Source organism: Erinaceus europaeus, chromosome 17 (genome assembly GCF_950295315.1).
Source record: "Erinaceus europaeus chromosome 17, mEriEur2.1, whole genome shotgun sequence".
Lineage (NCBI taxonomy): Eukaryota > Metazoa > Chordata > Mammalia > Eulipotyphla > Erinaceidae > Erinaceus > Erinaceus europaeus.
Window position 1 is genome coordinate 4,618,035 of NC_080178.1, and position 22,153 is coordinate 4,640,187.

The following is a 22,153-nucleotide window of genomic DNA, read 5'->3' on the forward strand; positions in this document are numbered from 1 at the left end:
CTGTCCTCTGTCACCTTTGAGGGCCGTTTCTTAGGTTGCAAAATCCACATCCGGACTCAGCCAACCTCCCAGAGCTAGCATGGGGGTGTCTCCTGGGAGGCAGCTGGAACCCTGGGCCTATGCCGGCAAGTGCAGGTCTTGCTGATGGCCTTCAGCAGAGCCGGGGGGAGGTCGCATCAGATGGCTGACACCCCTGCCGGGGCCAGAGCAGGCACACCCCACTTCCTGGGGTGCCTGTGGGACTGCTTGGACCCCTGGGTGTAGGCCCCAGCTCCTCGGGCAGCAAACACACACCTGCCGTCGTGATGTGGGGTGACAGGAGGGGCCCAGTCGAGGTCCCTGCTGCAGTTCCTCAGGATAGTTTTAGATGGGCCTGGAATCGGGCCCCTCTGTCTCCCAGCCCGGCCTCCTGAGGGCCCCACTGCGGAGGGTCCGGAGCTGCTGACTGTGTCCTGGCCTGGGGGACGAGCCTTTTGGGGACAACACAGGACTTGGATGGCACTGATTTTTATTATTACTTTTTAAAGATGTCAGTACATACAGAGAGACAGAGAGAGAGACCACAACACCAGAGCAACCTCCAAGGCGGTAGGGGCCAGGCTTGATCAGCCCAGCAGCCATCTCACGGACCCTTGAACTTTATCCCTTATGTATTTTGTGAAGCCTGTCTGCCTCTCTTAAATTTAAAAAGATAAGCGTTTCGCCAGGAGTGGTGGGTATACGCAGGTACCAAAAACCAAAACAACCAAGAAGAGGAGGAGGCAGGGCTGAAGAGGGAGCTCACCGCCCTAGGCATTGTGGGAATCCTTCCGTGTGCACAGTGCAGGTGTGGGCCCCAGTGCCACATGGGATGTGCGGCAGCTCTGGGGGAAGCTCTGGTGCTGTGGTGTCTCTCTGGCTGTCTTTCTGTCTCTGAATGAAATCGTTCAATCACGCCTGTGTGAGGCTCAGGTTACTTTGTCTCTCCTTCCCTCCCCCCCCCCCCCCGCTCTCTGTTCCTCTCTCTTTCTCTCTCTCTCTCTCTTTCACACACACACACACACACACACACACACACACACACACACACACACGGCAGTGTCCTTGTCCCTGGGTGCTACCCCATAGCCTTCCCATCATACAGTCACATTCTCACGGCTGCTCAGAGGACCTGTCTCAGGGGCTTTCAGGCCTGTCTTCCACCCACTTGTCCCTTAGTTGTCACCTCCAATATGTGACAGGCTCCCACCCAGCCCGTGTAGGTACATCTGTCCTCACGTACCAAGGTGGCATCTGGCTTCCGTGTGACACAGGCCAGTCAGCACACGGCCACCCAGCCTCGGACCTGCATCCGAGGTTGGGGCTCAGCCCTGCTTTCTGGTAAGTACCTGCCCCCCTCTAACCCCACCTCCTTCCCCAGGCTGCCTTCTGGGGCTCCCCTGGCACCCAGGGGCTGTGGCAGACTGGCCCCCAGGACCCTGAGTCCAGATCAGGGACTTAGGTCAGAGCGGCCTGGGGACTGTCCCCACCCAGTCTGCACCCAGGGCCTGTGGGGTGACAGCCCCCCACACACACACACTGCTCACCTTTTAAGGGGGAGACCAGTGGTGGCTGGGGCCTGGAGGGGGCACTGAGGCCCCCAGACCACCTTGTAGAGACTGGGAGACCTCGGTGCCAGCCCCCAGAGACGGGCCACCCTCTGCCCCGCCTGGCCACCATTCTGCACTCAAATTGGCCTCCCCACCCCCAGGCCAGTGTGATGGGGCTGACAGAGTGACCAGTGAGGAAACAATCTCCATGCAGAGGCCCTGAGAGGGCACCCCCTGGCCTGCCCTCACCTCTCCACCAAGATGCCTGTCTCTAGCTGGCCACGTAGGTCCCGGGGTCACTCCTCGAGCCCCCCACACTCCCACTCTTTTGAGCTCAGCCTTTGAAGCCACACAGCAGTGAGACTGGCCCAGGCTCCTGGGTGGAGGGTAGATAGCATAATGGTTATGCAAAGGCTCCAGATTCCCAGGTTTAATCCCCCGTACCACCATAAGCCAGAGCTGAACTGTGCTCTGGTTAAAAAAAAAAGGGGGGGGATCTGGGTGGTGGTGCAGTGGGTTAAATGCAGGTGACAGAAAGCGCACGGACTGGCATCAGGATTCTGGTTTGAACCCCCGGCTCCCCACCTGCTTAAAGCAGGTCTGCAGGTGTCTGTCTTTCTCTGTTCCTCTCTGTCTTTCCCTCCTCTCTCCATTTCTCTGTCCTATCCAACAGCGATGACAGCAGTAACAACAACAACAATAACAACGATGATAAACAACAAGGACAACAAAAGGGAAAAAATAAAAAATAAAAATAAATGCTCCCCAAGCCTTGACTCCAGGAAGCCCTTGGGCTGGGGCACGTGGGACCCCCAGGGATGGTCAGGGGTCTCAGGCCCCTTCTGAAGGTGGGGTTGCCCAGCAGATGCCCAGCCAGTGGCTCCTGTCTTTGCTCAGGGACCTGGGCACCCCCCCACCTCTGATCTTTAAGGATCCCGGGAAGGGGTCTGCTCCCCCACCCACCAACATCCACTGCTCCCTGGCTCCAGGCTCTGAGTTTTAGTTAACCAGCAACTAGTTAGTGCCCTAAGCTCTGGGTGGGCCTGCACCCTGTCTCCCTCACCCACATCTGTGATGTGCATGGCTCCAGCACCCCCCAGACCCGGGGGGCTTCTGAGGGTGGGGTGGGGCCCTGGAGCTGACACCTCTTCTCTGGACAGATGGACCCCCCACTCCCCATGCTCCCCACTGCAGAGGGAGTAAGCTCCTCCCTTACAGACAAAAGGCTGCCCTCCAAGTCCCCCCCCTTTTTTCTTTTTTGGACCCTTCATGGGTGACAATTCTGCTGGTCCCAGAGAGCCCCTGGGACCTGGCCTCAGGGCCTGGCACCCCCTCCTGCTCCCCCTCCTCCTTTCCCTCCTCCCTCAGCTTCCTCTTCACACACCCCTGCCTTCTTTCACTTGGACTCCCCACTTCTGGAACACCCCCCACCCCGTGACTCCCCTCTCCAGCCCTTCCTTGGTGCCAGGCCTTGGGGTGCAGGGTCCGGCCGCTCCCCCACTCTTCTGCTGTGGTTGACACGCGTGCGGAGCTCAGCTGTACCGCCCGGGGGCCCAGCCACCCCAGAGCCAAGAGGCTCTGTGGCCACAGCTGCAGGAACCTTCCAGGGCCCAGGAACTGCCAGGTTGCCTCTGTGTCCTGGGGCCCAGAGAAGAGCCTGCTCTGGGGGACCCCAGGGCATAGGACCACCCTGCTCTGGGGCAGCCGCAGAGGTGACCCCCTTGCTGCATGGGTCCCTGAGATCTGCCCCCCAGGGCTGGCCTGGGGCTCCCCCCAGCCTGGAAAGCCAGCGCTGGGGCAGGTTCTTGGCACCTGCTGCCTTCAGACTCGTGTCCTCAGAAGCCCTGCTTTGGGGGTCTCTGTGACCCCACTCTCGAGGCTAGGGGGTGGGGTGACTGCTGGGTCCCCCACTCAGCCTGGGGGGGGAGAAGGAAGGTTCCTGCAGGGGTGGACGAGCCCCTGGGCTTTGGGAGGCGAGTGGCCCGGGGAGGGGGCCCTGGGACGACCCCTGGCTTCAGCTCAGAGCCCAGGGGCCGGCTTGTCTCAGCTGGACTCTGAGCTGGGTGGGGGGCGTCCCACACTGGGGTGTGCGGGCGGCCCTACCCATCCATCTCCCCCCACAGATGGGAGATGTGGGGTGGGCCCTGTCCCCACCCCTCAGGGGCCCCGTACGGCTGGGACCCCGAGATGCCCATGAAGAGCAGCCCTCTTCTCTGGGGTGGGGGCAGGAGGAACGGGGTTCCCCCCCAAGAAGGGGAGAGGGCACCTGGGCACGCGTGGTCCCCGGAAAGTGGCCCCGGGGGGAACCCCCGCCCGCAGAAGGATGAACCCCTCCCTGTGAAGGATGTAAAAAAAAAAAAACTTGTTCTGCCTTTTTGTCTCCCCGCCCCATGGCCCCCCCAGACTGCCTGCGCGTCGGCTGCGCACCCAGTAAGTGGCTTCCCTCTTCTTCCGCGGGCCCCCAGGGGCCTGGGACGCTGGACACTGGGCCTGGGGGGCAGGGCTCGTCGCTGGCCAGCTGGGCAGCGGGTGCGGGGGACTCTCGGTGTCCAGGGGGTCTGGGGAGCTGAGCCGGAGGGAGGGGCTGCGCTCCCGGAGGCGGCCGCCAGGGGGCGGGCGAGGCGCCCAGGCTCCAGAGCCCGGAGGGGCGGCTGTCTGTCCGAGACGCGGTGCTGGGGGGGGGTGGGGGGGGGGCGACGGCGGGACAGCAGCGGGGCGGCCACTGCCGAGCACCCCGGGGTGCCCAGCCCGCGAGCTCTGCCCGCAGGAGCTTCCGCGTGACCCGCACAGGGGTCATGCCAGCCGTGCGGGCAGGGGGCTGTGGGTGTGCTTGGCGCGTGTGTGCACACTTGTGGGTCCGGTCCCCTTGCTCTCGCCCTGGGGGGGGGGGTGACAGGGGCTGCAGTGCTCCCCCTTTCATTGCTACTTGGAGGCATCTGATGGAGGGAGAGAGAGTGTGTGTGTGTGTGTGTGGAGGGGAAAGTGGGGGCCCCAACAAGGCCCGGGGACCCCCGTCAATGGGGACGCTGTCTGCTCTGCAGTGACACCCGGCCCTTCTGGGTACAGCTCGGCCTCGCAGAGCCTCAGGCTGTGTGGGTGCTGGGAATCCGGTGGGGAGGGGCACGGAGGGCCTGCTGGCTGTGGATTCGAGCATCTGTGCACCCCGCATCCGGCCAGGCTCGGGGGTCCCCACTCCCTTTGCAGCCTCGACCGTGGGAAGTGGCAGCCAGGCCGGGGCGCATGAGTCCCAGCTGCGTTTGCTGGTTCTGGGGAGCCCCCGTGGGGGGGCGTGCTCATTCCCCCCTTGGTGCCGCAGGGAAGGGCCCCGAGACCCTGTTCGCCGGCCACAAGCTCAACGACAACGAGTGGCACACGGTCAGGGTGGTGCGCCGGGGCAAGAGCCTGCAGCTGTCGGTGGACAACGTCACGGTGGAGGGTAGGTGGCCGGGTGGCCGGCCAGCGGGCAGGGCGGGGTGGGCGCCGGGCCGGGTCCGAGGCCTCACGCCCGCCCGGCCTGCAGGGCAGATGGCCGGGGCGCACACGCGGCTGGAGTTCCACAACATCGAGACGGGCATCATGACGGAGCGGCGCTTCATCTCGGTGGTGCCGTCCAACTTCATCGGCCACCTGAGCGGGCTGGTGTTCAACGGGCAGCCCTACATGGACCAGTGCAAGGACGGCGACATCACCTACTGCGAGCTCAACGCGCGCTTCGGCCTGCGCGCCATCGTGGCCGACCCGGTCACTTTCAAGAGCCGCAGCAGCTACCTGGCGCTCGCCACGCTGCAGGCCTACGCCTCCATGCACCTGTTTTTCCAGTTCAAGACCACGGCGCCCGACGGGCTGCTGCTCTTCAACTCGGGCAACGGCAACGATTTCATCGTCATCGAGCTGGTCAAGGGGTGAGCCGCCTCGAACTCCGGCCAGGGGACGCTGGGCTCCCTCCACTGTGCCCCGTGTTCAGGACCTTCTGTCTCCTCTTGGGGGGGGTCTGGCCCCGTCACCTCTCTGGTTTTATTTTATTTTTATTTATTTATTTATTATTGGTTAGAGACAGGAATTGAGAGAGAGAGACACCTGCAGCCCTGCTTTGCTACTCTTGAGAAGTCCTATCCCCCCCCCCCCACTCCCCAGAGGTGGGGACTGGGAGCTTGAACCTGGGTCCTTGTGCACTGTGACGTACAATTAACTGCCTGGCCCTGTTTTATTTTATTTTTTGTTTATTTTTAAAATGTATTTATTGGGGGTCAGGCGGTAGCGCAGCGGGTTAAGTGCTCGTGATGCAAAGCACAAGGACCGGCATAAGGATCCCGGTTCAAGCCCCCGGCTCCCCACCTGCAGGGGAGTCGCTTCACAGGCAGTGAAGCAGGTCTGCAGGTGTCTGTCTTTCTCTTCCCCTCTCTGTCTTCCTCTCCTCTCTCCATTTCTCTCTGTCTTATCCAACAACGAATGACATCAACAACAATAATAACCACAACAAGGCTACAACAACAAGGGCAACAAAAGGGGGGAAATGGTCTCCAGGAGCAGTGGATTCATGGTGCAGGCATTGAGCCCCAGCAATATCCCTGGAGGCAAAAAAGAAAAAAAATTTACTTATTATAGGGGCCAGGCAGTGGCGCACCTGATTAAGTGCACACATTACAGAGCGCAGAGACCCAGGTTCAAGCCCCTGGTCCCCACCTGCAGGAGGAAAGCTTCAGGAGTGGTGAAGCAGGGCTGCAGGTGCCTCTCTGTTACCTCTCTATCTCCTCTCTTCTCATTTTCCCTCTGTGTCTATTCAGAACAAATAAATAAGAAAACATAAAAGATGATTTATCATCGGGCCAGGCAGTGGCCTACCCCTTGGTTAAATGCACCTTGTACCTTGGGGTCCAGCCCCCGGGTCCCACCTGCAGGGACAGCTTTATGAGTGGTAAAGTCGGTCTGCAGGTCTCTCGGTCTCTCTCTTTCTCTCTCTCTCTCTCTCGCTTGCTGTCTGTCTCTCTTTCCCCCCCAAAGCACTGCTCAGCTCTGGCATATGGTGGTGTGGGGGACTGAACCTGAGACTTTGGAGCCTCAGGCTCGAGACTCTCTTTACATAACCATTATGCTGTCTCCCTATCTCTATCTCTCACTTCCATCTCTATTTCTCCTTGTCCTGTAGAATAAAATAGGGAAAAATGGCCAAAGGGAGTGGAGGATTCATCGTGTGGGCACCACGCCCCAGCAATAACCCGGATAACATTCAAAAATATTTTAAAAAGTATTTACTGGATGGAGACATAAATTGAGAGGGAGATAAAAAGGGAGGAGAGAGAGAGAGAGAGAGAGAGAGAGACCAACCTGCTGCACTGCTTCACCACTCATGAAGCTTTCCTCCCGCAGATGAGAACTGGAGGCTTGAACTTGGGTCCTTGTGCACTACTACATGGGCACTCAACCAGGTGTGCCACCGTCTGGCCACCTCTAGTCTTATTTTCATTTATTTGATAGGACTGAAACCGAAAGACACACACACATGCGCACACACACGCACATGCACGCACACACACGCACACCTGCAGCTTTCCCCTGACAGGTGTGGACGGGGGCTTGAACCTGAGTCCTTGCTCATGGTAAGGTGTGCACTAGCTGCGTGTGCTGCCCCCCAGTTCCTGCCTCTCGAGTTCCTAAGGACCCCACTACTCCTCCCCCCAAAATAGCTCTGCCCCTGGATTAAGGACTTCTTTTATTCCCTCTGAGAAAGAAGACAGAGCACCACGCCAGTCCTTGGTGCTGGGAACTGAGCCGGGAGCCTCGGGGGCATGTCTTGTGCTTGGCCAGCTGTTCACTTTTTCTTTTCAATTTTTCTTTTTTTTTTTTTTCCCTCCAGGGTTATTGCTGGGGCTCAGTGCCTACACCATGAATCCACTGCTCCTGGAGGCCATTTTCCCCCCTTTTGTTGCCCTTGTTGTTTTAGCCTTGTTGTGGTCATTACTATTATTGTCAATGTTGTTGTTGGATAGGACAGAGAGCAATCGAGAGAGGGAGACAGAAATGGGGGGAGAAAGATAGACACCTGAAGACCTGTTTTGATGCCTGCGAAGTGACTCCCTGCAGATGGGGAGCCGGGGACTTGAACCTGGATCCTTATGTTGGTCCTTAAGCTTTGCACCACGTGCGCTTAACCTGCTGCGCTACCGCCCAACTCCCCTTTTTAAATTTTCTTTTTTGGGGCTGTTCACTTTGTTTTTGCCCCAGAGCCCTGCTCAGCTCTGGCTTATGGTCCTGCTGGGGACTGAACCTGGGACTTCTGTCATTAAAGTCTTTTTGCGGAACCACTAATGCTATTTCCCCAGCCCTGGCCACAGCACTCTTGTTTTTTGTGTATGTGTCTATTGGGAGAGGAAGATGGGGAGAGGAAGGGGGGAAGGCAGGAGACCAGAGACCTGCCCAGTTCTGACCTCAGGAGGCTTCAGAGATTGGACCCGGGACCTCTGGAACCTCAGCTTGCAAGTTCTGTGCCCGAGAAGGACAAGCTATCTCCCCAGCTCCACTTTTTGTGGTGGTTATTGTCAGGTCACTGCTCTGGGCTGCTTTTAGGTAGAAAGAGACAGAGACAGACACACAGAGAGACAGAGATACCTCAGCACTGAAGCTCCCTGCAGTGCTATGGAGACTGGTCTTAACGTAGGTTGTGCACGTAAGCTGTTTCTTTCATTATTATTATTACTATTATTTATTATTCTTGCCTCCAGTTGCTGGGACTCCATGACGGCACTACAAATCCACTGCTCCTGGTGGCCACTTTTTCCTTTTTCTTTTTAAAAATTTTTTTTAATTTTAATATTTATTTTATTTATTTATTCCCTTTGTTGCCCTTGTTGTTTTATTGTTGTAGTTATTATTGTTGTTGTCATTGTTGGATAGGACAGAGAGAAATGGAGAGAGGGAGGGGAAGACAGAGAGGAGGAGAGAAAGATAGACACCTGCAGACCTACTTCACTGCCTGTGAAGCGACTCCCCTGCAGGTGGGGAGCCGGGGGCTCGAACCGGGATCCTTATGCCTGTCCTTATGTCTTGCACCACCTGCACTTAACCCGCTGCGCTACAGCCCGACTCCCTCTTTTTTTAAATTAAAAAAAAATTATATTTATGTATTGGATAGAAACAGACAGAAATTGGGAGTTGGGCGGTAGCACAGTGGGTTAAGCGCATGTGGTGCAAAGCACAAGGACCAGCGTGAGGATCCCGGTTCGAACCCCCGGCTGGCTTCCCACCTGCAGGGGGGTCACTTCACAGGCGGTGAAGCAGGTCTGCAGGTGTCTGTCTTTCTCTCCCCCTCTCTGTCTTCCCCTCCTCTTTCCATTTCTCTCTGTCCTATCCAACAACGAGGACAACAATAATAATAACTACAACAACAATAAAAAAAACCAATGGCAACAAAAATGAAATAAATAAATATTAAAAAAAAGAAACAGACAGAAATTGAGAGGGAAGGGAGTGATAGAGAGAGACAGAGAGACAGAGAGACAGCTGCAGCCCTGCCTCACCACTTGTGAAGCTCTCCCCTGCAGGTGGGGACTGGGGGCTTGAACCTGGGTCCTTATGCACTGTAGCATGTGCACTCAACCAGGTGCGCCACCACCCGACCCCTCTTTTTTCTTCTATTTTATTTGACAGGACAGAGACATTGAGAGGGGTGGGGGGATAAAGAGAAAGACAGACACCTATAGACTTGCTTTGCCACTGGCAAAGTGTCCTCCCTGCAGTTGGGGATTAGGGGCTTGAACCTGAGTCCTTGCGCTTAGTACTATGTGTGCTTAACTGAGTGCACCACTGCCCCCCTCCCCAGCTATTTTGTTGATCTGGACTTTCTTCAAAAGGGAGTGGTGAGACGGTGACTCAGCTGGCAGAGTGCACGTGGCACCAAGGTCCACACCTGCAGGAGGAGAAGCTTCATGACGGGATGAGCAGAACTGCAGATGCCTGCCTCTCTCTCTCTCTCTCCCTCTCTCTGTCTCTCCTTTCAGACCTGTCTGCTCTCGTTCCCTACCAAAACATAAAGGAGGGAAAAAGAAAAAGGAAAACCCTGGTCACTGGGAAGGGTGAAATCGTTGAGGCATCAAACCTGACTAAAAACCTGACCCTGACTAAAAAAAAAAGGGGGGTGGAGGGGAGGAATGGCAAGCAGCCCACTCGATAGAATACATACTTTACTCTTCCCAGAGACCTGCCAGACACCACATGTAAGAAGCGCCATGTAGCAGCAGAAGCTCCGTGAATTGTGGAGCAGTACTGTGATATCTCTCTCCCATCTCTGTCTCTCTCAACCGGAAATTAAAAGGAAAAACGACTGATGGATTTTGCCTCCAGGGATGCTGCTGGGCCTTAGGACAGGCACTACAAATCCACTGCTCCTGGCGGCCATTTTTTTCCTTTTTTTTTTTTCTTGGATAGAACAGAGAGAAATTGAGAGGGGAGAGGAAGACAGAGAGGGAGAGAGAAAGACAGACACCTGCAGACCTGCTTCACCGCTTGTGAAGTGACCCCCCCCCCGCAGGTGGGGAACCAGGGCTCAAACCTGGGTCCTTGTGTGGGCCCTTGCGCATAGAACTAAGTGTGCTTGACCCGGTGTACCCCCCCAGCTCTACCTCTGCTTATTTTCACTACTTTTCATTTTATTTTATTATGATAGAAACAGAGAGAAATGGCTCGAGAGAGGGAGAGGGAGAGGGAGAAAGGCCCCTGCAGCCCGCTCCACTTGTGAAGGCTCCCCTCCCGCTGCAGGTGGAGACGGACGGGGCCATGGGGCTCGAACCTGGGTCCTCACACAGGGTAACTTGTTCACGTTACTGGTTACACCACCACCTGCCTCCAGCCCTCTGCCCCCATTTATTTTTGAGAAAGAGACCAGAGCGCTGTTCAGCTCTGGTGCAGATGGGGCTGGGGATCGAACCTGGCGCCTCAGGCCTACACGCCCTGTGCTGTGACGCCGTTCTCTCTAGCGCCCTCCCGCCTGGTGTCTCCCCCTTCCCCTGGCCTCTGAACCCTGAACCCTGACCTCTTCCAATCCTCTCTTGGGGCAGGTACATCCACTATGTGTTTGACCTGGGCAACGGCCCGTCGCTGATGAAGGGGAACTCGGACAAGCCTGTCAACGACAACCAGTGGCACAACGTGGTGGTGTCCCGGGACCCCGGCAACGTGCACACGCTCAAGATCGACTCCCGCACCGTCACCCAGCACTCCAACGGGGCCCGCAACCTCGACCTCAAAGGTGGGTACCCCCCCACGCGGGGGGCCCTTCCCCCTGCCCAATCCCCCCCTACCCACCCAATACTATTTGACCCAAGAGTGGTATGTTATTGAGATGGGCAGAGAGGAAGCGAGAGAAGCTACAGCACCAGGGTTTCCGTCACTGTGCCGAGGGCCGGGCTCGAGCCTGGTGCACAGGGCAGAGCAGGGCACTGCCCAGGTGAGCGGTCTCCTTGGCCCTATTTACTGGGTTATCACTGGGGCTCAGTGCCAGCACTACGAATCCACTGCTCCCGGAGGCTATTTTTCCCATTTTGTTGCCCTTGGTATTGCCCTTGTTGTGGTTGTTATTGTTGTTATAGCTGTTATTGTTGTTGTTATAGCTGTTGTTGTTGGATAGGACAGAGAAATGGAGAGAGGAGGGGAAGACAGGAGGAGAGAAAGTTAGACACCTGCAGACCTGCTTCACCGCTTGTGAAGCGACCCCCACCCCGCAGGTGGGGAGCTAGGGGCTCAAAATGGGATCCTTATGCTGGTGCTTATGCGCTTAACCGGGTACAGCCCACCTGACCCTGGAGGTGAGACTTCTGCTGTGGCTGGCGGCCAGAAAGCGGGACCGCGTCTTCTCTGGGCCTGGTGCTGCTGCTTCTCCCGGCTGCCACCAGGGGGCGATGCTCCCCAGCTAATGCGCAGTGGCCACAAGCCAGCTTTCCAAGAGCCTCAGACCCATTCTTCTGTGCCAAGGCTTCCAGGGGGTTTTGATGCCGTGGGCTCCGGCAGCTTGGGGAATTCGGGGTCCCCGGGTCCAACCCTGGTTGTCGTTGAGAGTCTGAGAAATGGACTCAACCCCTGGAGCAGAGTGGGGGAGGCAGGGAGACCTGGAGAGGGTGGCTGGGGTGGAGGGGCCGGGTCCAGCTCTGAAGGGCCCCAATTACAGGCCCCAGCAGCTCCCTGACCCCTCCCCAGGCATCTGGGCTGCGGAGGGGCAGACACATGGCAGAGCACAGGCACTAAAGGGCTGGTGGGGGTGGGGGGCTCTGGGATGGGCCACTGCCAGTGCCTGGGGGTGAGGGTTCCCCGGGAGGCAAGGTGTATGAGGGTTGGGGTCTCTGGGATTCGGGGTGCCTAGGAGTCAAGGTGCCTGGAAATCAGGGCACCTGGGGGGTGGAATGCTGGGAGGTTGGGGTGCCTGGGATCTGGGTACCTGGAGGCTGGAGTGCCTGAGGGCCTGGCTGCCCAGACCTGGGTGTGAGTTCCCGCCCTCCTTTGCAGGAGAACTTTACATTGGCGGCCTCAGTAAGAACATGTTCAGCAACCTTCCCAAGCTGGTGGCCTCCCGGGACGGCTTCCAGGGCTGCCTGGCCTCCGTGGACCTCAACGGGCGCCTCCCGGACCTCATCTCTGACGCCCTGCACCGCATCGGGCAGGTGGAGAGGGGCTGCGACGGTGAGTGGGCGCCAAAAGCAGGGTGAGCGGCGAAGTGGGGTGCAGAAGGGCGCGGTCTCACGGGCCCTCGATGCGGCCTCCCACCCCGGCCCCGCATCACAGCTCCAGTGGAGCCTCGGCCCTTGGCTGGCTGAGTTCCGTGGAACCCCAGCTGGGGGAAACTTCCAGAAGCCTCCCTCCGCGGAGGGAGGGGCTGGGCTGAGCGGGCGTCCCTTCCTCCCACCCCCACCCCCAGGCCCCAGCACCACCTGCACCGAGGAATCCTGTGCCAACCAGGGCGTGTGTCTGCAGCAGTGGGACGGCTTCACCTGCGACTGTACCATGACGTCCTACGGCGGCCCCGTCTGCAATGACCGTGAGTGCGGGCGGAACGGGTGGCGGGGGGGGGGGGGGGGGACATGGTCCCAGGGTGCCCAAGGGGGGCTGCTGGCTGAACCTGAGGCCATGGGTGGCCTGACCTGGCTCCCGGCACTGTGGCTACACACACACACACACACACACACACACACACGTATGTCCTGGGCTTTGGCCTGCAGTGGAAGCCATTTCTTTCCTGCCCAGGTGTCCCATGCCCAGCCCCTGGAGGCCAAGGGCAACTGGCTTCCCCAGCTCTGCCAGTCTCCTGGAGCCCAAGGACACTCCCCAGTCCTTCCCTGCTTCTCTCCCCCTGCCCGGCCACCACCTACCTCTCACTCCCGCAGCCTCAGCAGAGGCCTGTCCCCAGAGACCCTGGCAGCTGGCTGGGTGTGAGAGTGGAGTGGCCCTGGAGATTGTGGTCTCCTTGAACCTCACGAGGTTTCTGTTCTTTGGGGGAGCCAAGGGAGACCAGGAGCCTGGGAACACACACACGCACATGCACACGCACACGCTGACTCCATGTCACAAACATGATGGCTGAGGCCTGGGGGGTGGGTTAATTTTTCTGGATTTCAGGTAGATGCGGGAGGAGACAGCGGGCTCAGAGCCTTCGCCCACCCCGCACTGCATAGCCCTGCTTACTGGGTCCCCAGTTTCTCCTGGAATGTTCTTCCTGATGCAGGGGAGGGGGGCTGGGCTCTGGGCTTCAGCATGTGGTCCAGCCACTTCCCTTGGAGCTCTCCTGTTGCTGGAGGGGGGCAGGGCCAGCACCCCGCATCTTCTTCCGGCCCCCAAGATCTTCCTGGGCTGATGCACTGCTCTCTGGACCTTCCCAGGCGCCAACGTCCAGCACTTGGGAAGGAGGAAGGGGCCGACTCCCTCCCCGCCCCCGTGTGCTACTCAGCTGTGGGGGCGGGGACTTGGCGGGGCTGACAGCCTCATGGCCCATCACTTGGCACACTCTACCCTCCGTGCCGTGTGTGGTTACACAGCCCCAAGGTGCCAGGGAGCGAATGAACCCAAGCCTACGAATAGTCCTGATACCTCTGAGCCCACCCCCTGGGCCAGGCATTTCTGATTCTGTGTTCCGGGGACACTGTCACCGCCGGAGCTCTCGGTGCCCTGTCCACGGTGCTCCCGTGGGTGCCTGGGATCGAACCCAGGGCCTGATTCATGGTTAAATGTGAGCTTTGTCCACTGAGTTGCCTCCTGGGCCCTACTAGAACTTTCCTCTGTTTATTTTTAAAGATGGATTTATTATTTATGAGAGAAAGAAAGGGAGAGAAAACCAGAGCGTCAGTCTGGCCCACGTGATGCTGGGGATCGAACTCAGGACCTCACGCTTGAGAGTCAGAGGCTTTATCCACTGCGCCACCTTCTGGGTCTCTAGAGCTTCAGCTTTTTATTTATCGGGGAATGAACTGAGGGTCTTACACATACGTGGTAACTCCTGTGTCTAAGTGTTTTCGTTTTTCTTTTTTATCCTGTGTCGGGAGAGAGAGGTGCACTGATGCACCACTCGCCATCCATGCCGTTCTCAGAGTGCCGGGGCTCAAAGCCAGGCGCTTACCCTGGGCACGGCACGCACTCTGCCCCTGGTGAAGTCCTTGCCACCTTTTCTTTGCCAGAAGCAATGGGAGGAATTCCACACAACCTACTTAGCTGACTAGAACCCGGGGCCCAGCTGGAGGCAGTACCTTCCTCTCAGTCTGGGGGTGCTGGTGGGGGGGGGTGGGGGAGAGCAGAGCCAGAACCTGGGTGCTCCCAGTCAGTTCTCCCTGGTGCTTCTCATAGGGTGCAACCTTCTGGAAGGGGCACAGAGGGATGGGAGGGGTGACTTGGGGGAGTCCTGTTGTCTTAGGGACAGAATCTGAAGCCACGTGGGTCTCTGGGCCCAGGAGGACATGGAGGAAGGGGGACCTGGGGGGGGTGGCATATGAGGCAGGTGTGTCCAGGAGGGGCTGCTACCCCCAGCACCGGCTGTGTGTCTGTCCGACGGCCTAGCCTGTAGCCTGAGCAGAACTGTGGAGCCCAAGACAAGGTGGGTGTGACTGGGCTGGGGAGCTGCTTCTCCGTTGCTTACTGGGGTGGGGGGTGGGAGTCCAGGCCCCTGGAGATGGAGTGGGAAAGGAGAGTGTGGGGTGGGGTGGGAAAGGAGAGTGTAGGGTGGGGTGGGGTGCAGAGACACCCTCTGGGCTGCTTAAGCCACACCCCTCTGCTCCTAGGGCTGCGCCCACTTCCCTTTCCCGCCCTCTCTCTCTGGCTGTGCTTCCTCCTAGCTCAGTCAAGCAGGCAGCTGGCCAAGAGACCCCCAATTGTTCCCCCTGGTCACCCCGGGGGCCCTGAAGATGGTGGTAGGGGAGCAGACCCTATGGAAGGAACTGAGCCTGCCCTCAGGCCTTATGCAGGAAAGAGATCAGGACATCCTGGCCTCAGTTTCCCTGTCTGTGACCTGGGGACTACTGCAGGGGGTGTGTGGGGACCGCCGCATCCCTTGGGGCTGGAGTCTCTGCTTGGGGCAGCAGGAGACAGGAGTGGGGAACAGAGAGGCCCGGTGGGGACTGAATGAGGATGCCTTGGGGGGGCTGCGCCTCTTAGCCCAGTCCCCCTCCCCTGCTCGCGTCTCTGTCCCCTCTCGGAGGCCTCTGTGGATGTCCACACACCTCTGCGCCCCCCCCCCACCACCCCCCGCGCCCTCTCCCGCCGTCTCCGCTTCCCACTCTGGCATCGATTGGCCTCCAGGCGGCTTCTCTTCCTCTCCCCTCGCCGCCGCCCTCCCCGGGGCCCTGCTCGCGTCAGTCTCCCCTGGAGCCCTCCCGGGCCAGGAAGGGGCGGAGAGGACGGGGTGGGGGGCGGGGGGGCGGCCCTGCTCCCCAACCTGCAGTCTCTCCTCCCTCCCGGGACCGTGTGCTGCCCCAAGCCTCCTCTTGGGGGCCCCCTGGACCCCCTTTCTTTCCAAGCCGGGGAGCTGTCCACGGTGCTGAGCCGCACCCCGAGCTGGCTGGTGGCAGTGTTACTCCACACAGCGAGTTGAGGATGGGGGAGCCCGCCCTCCGTCCGCCCCTCCCCCGCTCTCCCCCTTCAGCCCTGCCTCCTCCACCTCCACTGTGCCCCGCTGCTCAGGCTCTCTCTTCCCCATTCCCCTCCCACAGGGGGCTTTGGGTGCCAAGGGCGCTGCTAGATAAAAAGAAGGGACCCCCCTACACCCACCTCTTGGGGTACAGGTGCTTGCTTCCCCAGGTCCGAGAAGCAGGAGCCAGATCCCACTGGGGGCGCCCCTCTGCCGGGAGGACTGTGTCCTGAGCAGGACACTTTCCAAACCCGTGTCCGGACACTCCCAACAGAGGGGTCTGGGGGGAGTGTGGTGGTGTTTGTGGGGGGTCTAGCCGGGGCGTGCGGGAGGCTGGGGGTGCACCCTCTTGGGGAGGTGATGATGGGGAGACAGTCGTGTCTTACTTCTCAGCCCATAGGCGCTCCGGGCGCGGAGTTGGCTTGCGGGTGGGTGACCTGGGTTTCGGGGGGGGAGCGCAGGGGTGGAGGGCGGGGGGCTCTGCCTGCGAGCCGGCACGTGTGCGCGCGCCCGCGGGAGCCCGTGCGGGTGCGTGTGCGGCGGCCGGGCGCACATGTGTGTGCATGTGCGTGCGCGCGCACCGGGCTGGCCGGCGCGTGGGCGTCGGCGCCCCCAGGCCCGTCCGCAGGCGCGCGTGCACGTGTGCTGGGGGGGTGCGCGGGGTGGGGGGACCAGCCAGCTTTGCTGGGGTTCGCCCAGGTGCGGCTGGGGGGGAGCAGGAGGAGGCAGCGCGGCCTGGGTCCCGTCCGCTTGTTCGGTAGGGCCCTTGCTGGCGCGGGGACGGGAGGGGGGGCGCGCTCCCGGGCGCGGGGGCGGTGCGGGCGCGCGCGGACGGAGGGAGGCGAGCAGCCGGCCAGGTGCGCGCGCCCGGGCTGCCCAGCGCCGCCCGCAGCTCGGAGCCGCTCGGGTCCCTCCGCCCCGCGCCCTCCTCCCTCTCCCTCCCCCCTCTCTCCGCCCGTCCGTCCGTCCCTCCTCCCGCGCCGCCTCCCCCTCTCCGGGCTCAGCCTCTGCAGCAACACTCCGCTGCCTCCACCTCTCCGCCGGCACCTCGCAGGCCCGCTCCCCGCCGCGCCCGCCGCGCCTCCCCCTACAGCCCCTCACCCGGATCTGCTTCCCGGCCCCCGCCCCTCCCGGCCGCGCCCGGCCGCCCCGCGTCCCCGCCCGGCTCGCTTTTCCGCAGCCTCCCCGCCGCCCCGCACCATGCCCCCGCCCCCGGGCGCTCCCCCGGGCTGCTGACGGCTGCGGGGGCCCCCAGCCCCCCGCCATGGACCCGGCCGCCCGGAGGAGCCCGGATTCCCCGGCGGGATCCAGTTGATCTCCTCGGCCCCGCAGCTGCGCCGGGGATCCGGTCTCCGCCGCCCTTCGGCCCCGCCGCCGCCGCCGCCGTCGCCGCCACCGCCACCCCCCTCCCGGGGCCCCGAGCCGGAGGGGGGCCGCGCCGCGCCGCCCCGCGTCCCCGCCCCCGGCCATGGGGCTGTGAGGCGGCCGGCCCCGGGCCGAGATGCCCCCCGGGGGGAGCGGGCCGGGGGGGTGTCCGCGCCGCCCCCCCGCCCCGGCCGGGCCCCCGCCGCCGCCGCCGCCGCCGCCGCCGCCGCTGCTGCCGCTGCTGCTGCTGCTGCTGCCGCTGCTCCCGGGGGCGGCCGAGGGGGCGCGGGTCTCCTCCAGCCTCAGCACCACGCACCACGTCCACCACTTCCACAGCAAGCACGGCACCGTGCCCATCGCCATCAACCGCACGCCCTTCCTCACCCGCGGCGGCCACGGTGAGTGCGCCCGCCCCGCCCCGCCCGGGCCTGTTCTGCCCGCCGCCCGTCCGGCTCCCGGACCCCCTCCCCCTCTCGGTGTCACCCCTCCATCTGTCTGCTCTCCGCCTCCGCCTCGCCCTCGCCCCCCCACCGCTGCCCTAGCACCCCTGAACCCCCATTCTCACCCTGTCTCCCCCCGCCCCCCCCCCCGTCAGCTGGGTTTCACCTCCGTCCCTCAGGCAACCTTCCCCCACCCCCAGCCCACCTCTCCGCCCCGCTCCCCTGCAGCACCCCCTCCCTCTGGCCCTGCGTCTCCGTGTCTCCGTGTCTCCGTGTCTCCATTCCCTGCCCACAGCACCCCTGCCTTGCACACACGAGGCCCACAGACTCAACTCTGCCCCAACACACCTTCACCCCAAAGCTCCCATCACCTCATCTTGTCTTCCCATCTCCCATCCCAGTCTCTCCGTCTCCCCATCCCAGTCTCTCCGTCTCCCCATCCCAGTCTCTCCATCTCCCCATCCTGTCTCTCCATCTCCCCATCCCAGTCTCTCCATCTCCCCATCCTGTCTCTCCATCTCCCCATCCCTGTCTCTCCGTCTCCCCATCCCAGTCTCTCCGTCTCCCCATCCCAGTCTCTCCATCTCCCCATCCTGTCTCTCCATCTCCCCATCCCTGTCTCTCCGTCTCCCCATCCCAGTCTCTCCGTCTCCCCATCCCAGTCTCTCCGTCTCCCCATCCCAGTCTCTCCGTCTCCCCATCCCAGTCTCTCCGTCTCCCCATCCCAGTCTCTCCGTCTCCCCATCCCAGTCTCTCCATCTCCCCATCCCAGTCTCTCCATCTCCCCATCCTGTCTCCCCATCTCCCCATCCTGTCTCTCCATCTCCCCATCCTGTCTCCCCATCACTCCATCCTGTCTCTCCATCTCCCTGTCCTGTCTCTCCCTCCCATCTCCCTATCTCCCATCCTGTTTCCCTGTCACCCTCAAGTCATTCCTCCCCTTGCACTAGGACCTCCTTATCTCAGTCCCCCAGCCTCAGGTGCGAAGCCCCCCTTGCCCCCTTCCATGGGATTGTCCTTTCTGCCCCTCTGTGCTGCCACAGCTTCGGTCCCTGCACCACTTGGAACTCTGAAGTCCTCCAAGTGCCCCCTTCCCTCTGCCCTGCACCTCCTCACACCTGCATCACCTCCCAGGCCTGTCCCCACTTCCATGTGAGACCCATCACCTCCCATCTCTGTTTCTCACACCTCCCACCCCAGCCGCCACCATTCCCACCCATCTGTCCATGTCTCACCTCCCCGTGGCACTGCCCACCTCCCCTCGGAGGCCTCAGGTCAGCACTTCTCACCTCCCATGCTCTGCCTCCCCGCCACCCCATCTCTGCACCCGGCTGTCACCTTCCTCCTTCACAGCTCACCTCCTGATGTCTCTAGTCCTCACCTCAGCATCACATCACCTCCCACATCCTTTCCTCCATCCCTTCCCAGTAGTTCCTCACCTGTCTCCCTGCCCCCCGTCACCTCCCACCTGGGCACTCAGACACCTGGGAGTCACCACTGGGTCCCCGCCACTCCTCACCACTTTCTGCATTGCTATCACTTCCTGTCTCTGTCACCCCTCATCTCTCACTCTGGATCCTCCCCCTCACCTTGTGTGATGGAGGTCTGTTTCCCTGGGGCCCCCCTCTGCACACCCCCCATCTCCACCCGGCCAGGCCTGGTCTCTCTGCCTGTGGCCTCCGTCTCCCCGCCCCTCCCTTCTCTTTGTCTCCCCCCTCCTGCTCCGTCTTTGCTTAGTGCTCAGGCCACTTTCTCTCAGCCACGGGGTCCCAGGACTGTCGCACCAGCGCCCCCCTTGTCCTCCCCACACCTCACTCCTTCTGCACCACCCCCAGGCCTGGTTGCCCCCAGAGGGGGGTCCAGGCAAGACATGGGGAGAGGCGCAGGCGCGGTGTGGTGAGGCAGGCAAGGGAGCCGGGGTGTTGGGGGGACAGTGTTGTGAGGCGTGCACTGGAGGGGGGGGTTCCCAGGAGCTGGGGGCCTGAGGCAGGTGATGTTGGACGAGGGGGCAGAAAATGGAGGAGGAGGTGCTGGGGCAGAGGCCCTGCGTGTGGGCGCTGGGTGGCTCTCTGCTGCTGAGCTGAGGATGACAATCCCGGGGGGCCAGGGTTGCCCAGTGCCCCCTGGGTGTGGAGTGGGTGGCGTGGCGGGCAGGCAGGTGAGAGGCAGGCAGAGCTCCAGAGAGCAGATGGGTGCCCACTTCTGCCCCCCCCCCCCCGGCCCAGGTGCGGCGGGAGTGCAGGCTTCTCTGGGGGGACCCCCTGTTTGTTTGGGGCTGTCCACCTCAACAACATTTCCCAGCCCCCCACTTCCTCTGCCTCCCCCCTTCTCTTTGGGGCTCTCTGCTTTGTCCTTCCCTCATTCCTCTGCTTACTCTCCACCCCCCACCCCTGTGGTTACATAACACCCCCACAGACCTGCTGAATGCCCACCTGCACCCCTGCCCCCTGGGTCGCCTGGACACAGCAGGGCCAGCCCCCTAAAAATGACTCCCAGTGGGAAGGGACAGCCTCCTGGCTATTGACCTCAATTCTGGCCTCAGAGGCCTTGAGGACCCTGGTGGGTCCCAACCTTCACTTTGAGGGATCCTGGGAAGCCAGGATGGGAGGAAGGTGTGCCCCCCTCATTCAGTTTGGAGCCCATGGCCTTGGGAGGGTCTGCTGGCTTCCTCTCTGGGCTTGGAAGGAGGCTGGTACTGGCTTGGGGTCCGGAACTGGGCGCGCTTGGGTTTCTGGGCCTTGCCTGGAGTAGTCGCGAGAAGATGGTTCTGGGGTTCCCGAGCCAGAGAGCCAAGCTGGGGGTCTGGGCACGTGGACCCTCCGGCCCCTACCCTGGTTTGAAGGGCCTGTGGGCTTCTCTGCAGGGACTGGTCCTCTCCTGGTTCTGGGTGGACCAGGGCGGGGGTCGGGTGTGTGTGTGTGACTTCTGACGGGGTCTCTGCAGGGGTTGAGTGGGGTCCAGGTGGACTGGTTGGCTCTCCACAACGCAGGTGTCTTGGAGCCAGTGTGGTCGGTTCTCGCTCCTTGGGTCAGTGAGGTGATTCTGGGTCTTGGAGGCACCCAGGGGTCCCGCCGGGTGTGGGTGCTGGGTGCCAGCTCAGAGCCATTGGGCCGCAGGCGCCTGGGCCTGTATGTGGTGCCTCGTGTCTGTCTGGCCAGGCTGCACCCCCATAATGTCCTGAGGCCAGAAGCCCTGGGGTCTGGGCCCCTGAACCTTGGTGAAGGTCTGTCTGGTCTCCAGAGCTCTGCATGAACCCTCCATCGGCTGTGACCCTCACTCACTGCCTTGGACCCCAGGGCTCTTGGCTTGTCTATGTTGGGGGGAGGGCTGTAGCTCCCTGGCTGCTCGATAGAGGAGGGGGCGCTGGGGGGGGAGGTTCCTCAGGGGCAACTGGGAGGCATGGCCCAGCCTCAGCCACCCCACTCCTAGGAGAGCCCAACTCCCTGGGGGTAGTCACGGTGCCCTGCCTTCCCTGCCCTGGATGCCTTCCCCCAGTGTAATGAACCCTGCCCAGCGGCCCAGCTGGGGGAATCAACCCCCGAAGACCTGGGACAGGTGGGTGGGGAAAGCTGCAGGGTGGGGCCTGGTGTTGGGTGTAGGGGGGTTGTCTCAGCCCTGCCGCTGAGCCCAGCCAGGGGTCTCCAAGTTTCTGCCGCCTGTCTGTCTGTCTGTCTGTCTGTTGGTTCCTCCTCTTCACATGGGCCTTTGTGTGCTGCCTGCGGTCGCCTGCCTGTGGGTGTGGGGTCCACCTGGGGCTGGGGATGCCCGTCCCCCCTCTGACCCTCTGCCGAGCCCTTGGGAACCTGGCTCAGGCAGCAGACCCCCACAACACCCCCCCCCCGCCCCAAAGCTGTCTATATTCTAGGTTCCTGGGGTGACCAAATGAGAGGAAAGAGCCCAGACCCCGGGAGGCTGGGGGAGCAGGCTCCAGGAAGACAGGGTGCCCTTCCAGGTCGGATAATAAGGACCCCCCCCACACACACACAAACACACTCTGCCTCCCACCTGTCCGGGAGGCCCTGGAGCCCAGGGAGGGGGGAGGCAGCCGTCTTGGGGGGAGGGGGTGGGTTGTGGAGACGGGGGTCAGCCTCTTTGCTCCCCTGGCCTTCCCCAGACCCCAAATTTGGATGTGCGGAGTGTGAGGGGCGGGGGGGGGGGGGGGGGGGGGGGGAGGGAGAGCCCTGGGTACTGTGGTTGCCATGGAAACAGCTGATTTCTGGGATTTCTGGAGCTCTGCAGTGGAGAGCCACTAGGCCCAGGCCTGCCTTCAGCTCTGCGTGGGGGTGCGGCCGGCTGCTGTGTACCCCACCCCCAGACAAGGCTCCACTCAGATTTCAGCGCTCTGTCCCCAGGGTCAGCCCCCCTCACAGCCCTGGACAGCACCCTTGGGTGGGCTGTGGCGGTGGGCCGCATGCTGGGGAGAGGCCAGCAGGAGCCAGAGAGAAGGGAGGTTCTCCTCCCGGCCCAGTGAGGAACAGCCCCTCAGGGCCCTGCCTGAGAACTGGGGGGAGGGCATGGACGACACACCCCAACCCTCCCCTGCCCCTCTCCCCACAGAGGAGCTGAGGTCACCCCAACACCGCAGAAAACAGTGGGGCTCCCTGCGTTGAGACCCCAGGGGCTGCCCACTTAGCCCAGACCTTCCAGATCCAGGGGTGCTGCCCCGGGCCCCCCAGCTCCCAGCCAGC

At 61.7% G+C, this 22,153-nt stretch overlaps 1 protein-coding gene across 16 annotated transcripts in view; it reads left to right on the forward strand.

Moving 5' to 3' along the window:
* The window catches only part of NRXN2 (neurexin 2), a 108,937-nt gene that overhangs the window by 61,785 nt on the left and 24,999 nt on the right, over window positions 1–22,153 (forward strand). For 6 of the 16 annotated variants that reach the window (XM_060176139.1, XM_060176140.1, XM_060176131.1 and 3 more), the window contains 6 exons: window positions 3,972–3,998; window positions 4,885–5,004; window positions 5,089–5,470; window positions 10,619–10,809; window positions 12,060–12,233; window positions 12,469–12,588. In XM_060176139.1, the coding sequence (XP_060032122.1) occupies window positions 3,972–3,998; window positions 4,885–5,004; window positions 5,089–5,470; window positions 10,619–10,809; window positions 12,060–12,233; window positions 12,469–12,588 (1,014 nt within the window). Of the gene's footprint in view, window positions 1–3,971; window positions 3,999–4,875; window positions 5,005–5,088; window positions 5,471–10,618; window positions 10,810–12,059; window positions 12,234–12,468; window positions 12,589–16,633; window positions 17,424–22,153 lie in introns of those variants that run through there. The other 10 variants (XM_060176133.1, XM_060176141.1, XM_060176142.1 and 7 more) reach the window with 5 other exon arrangements.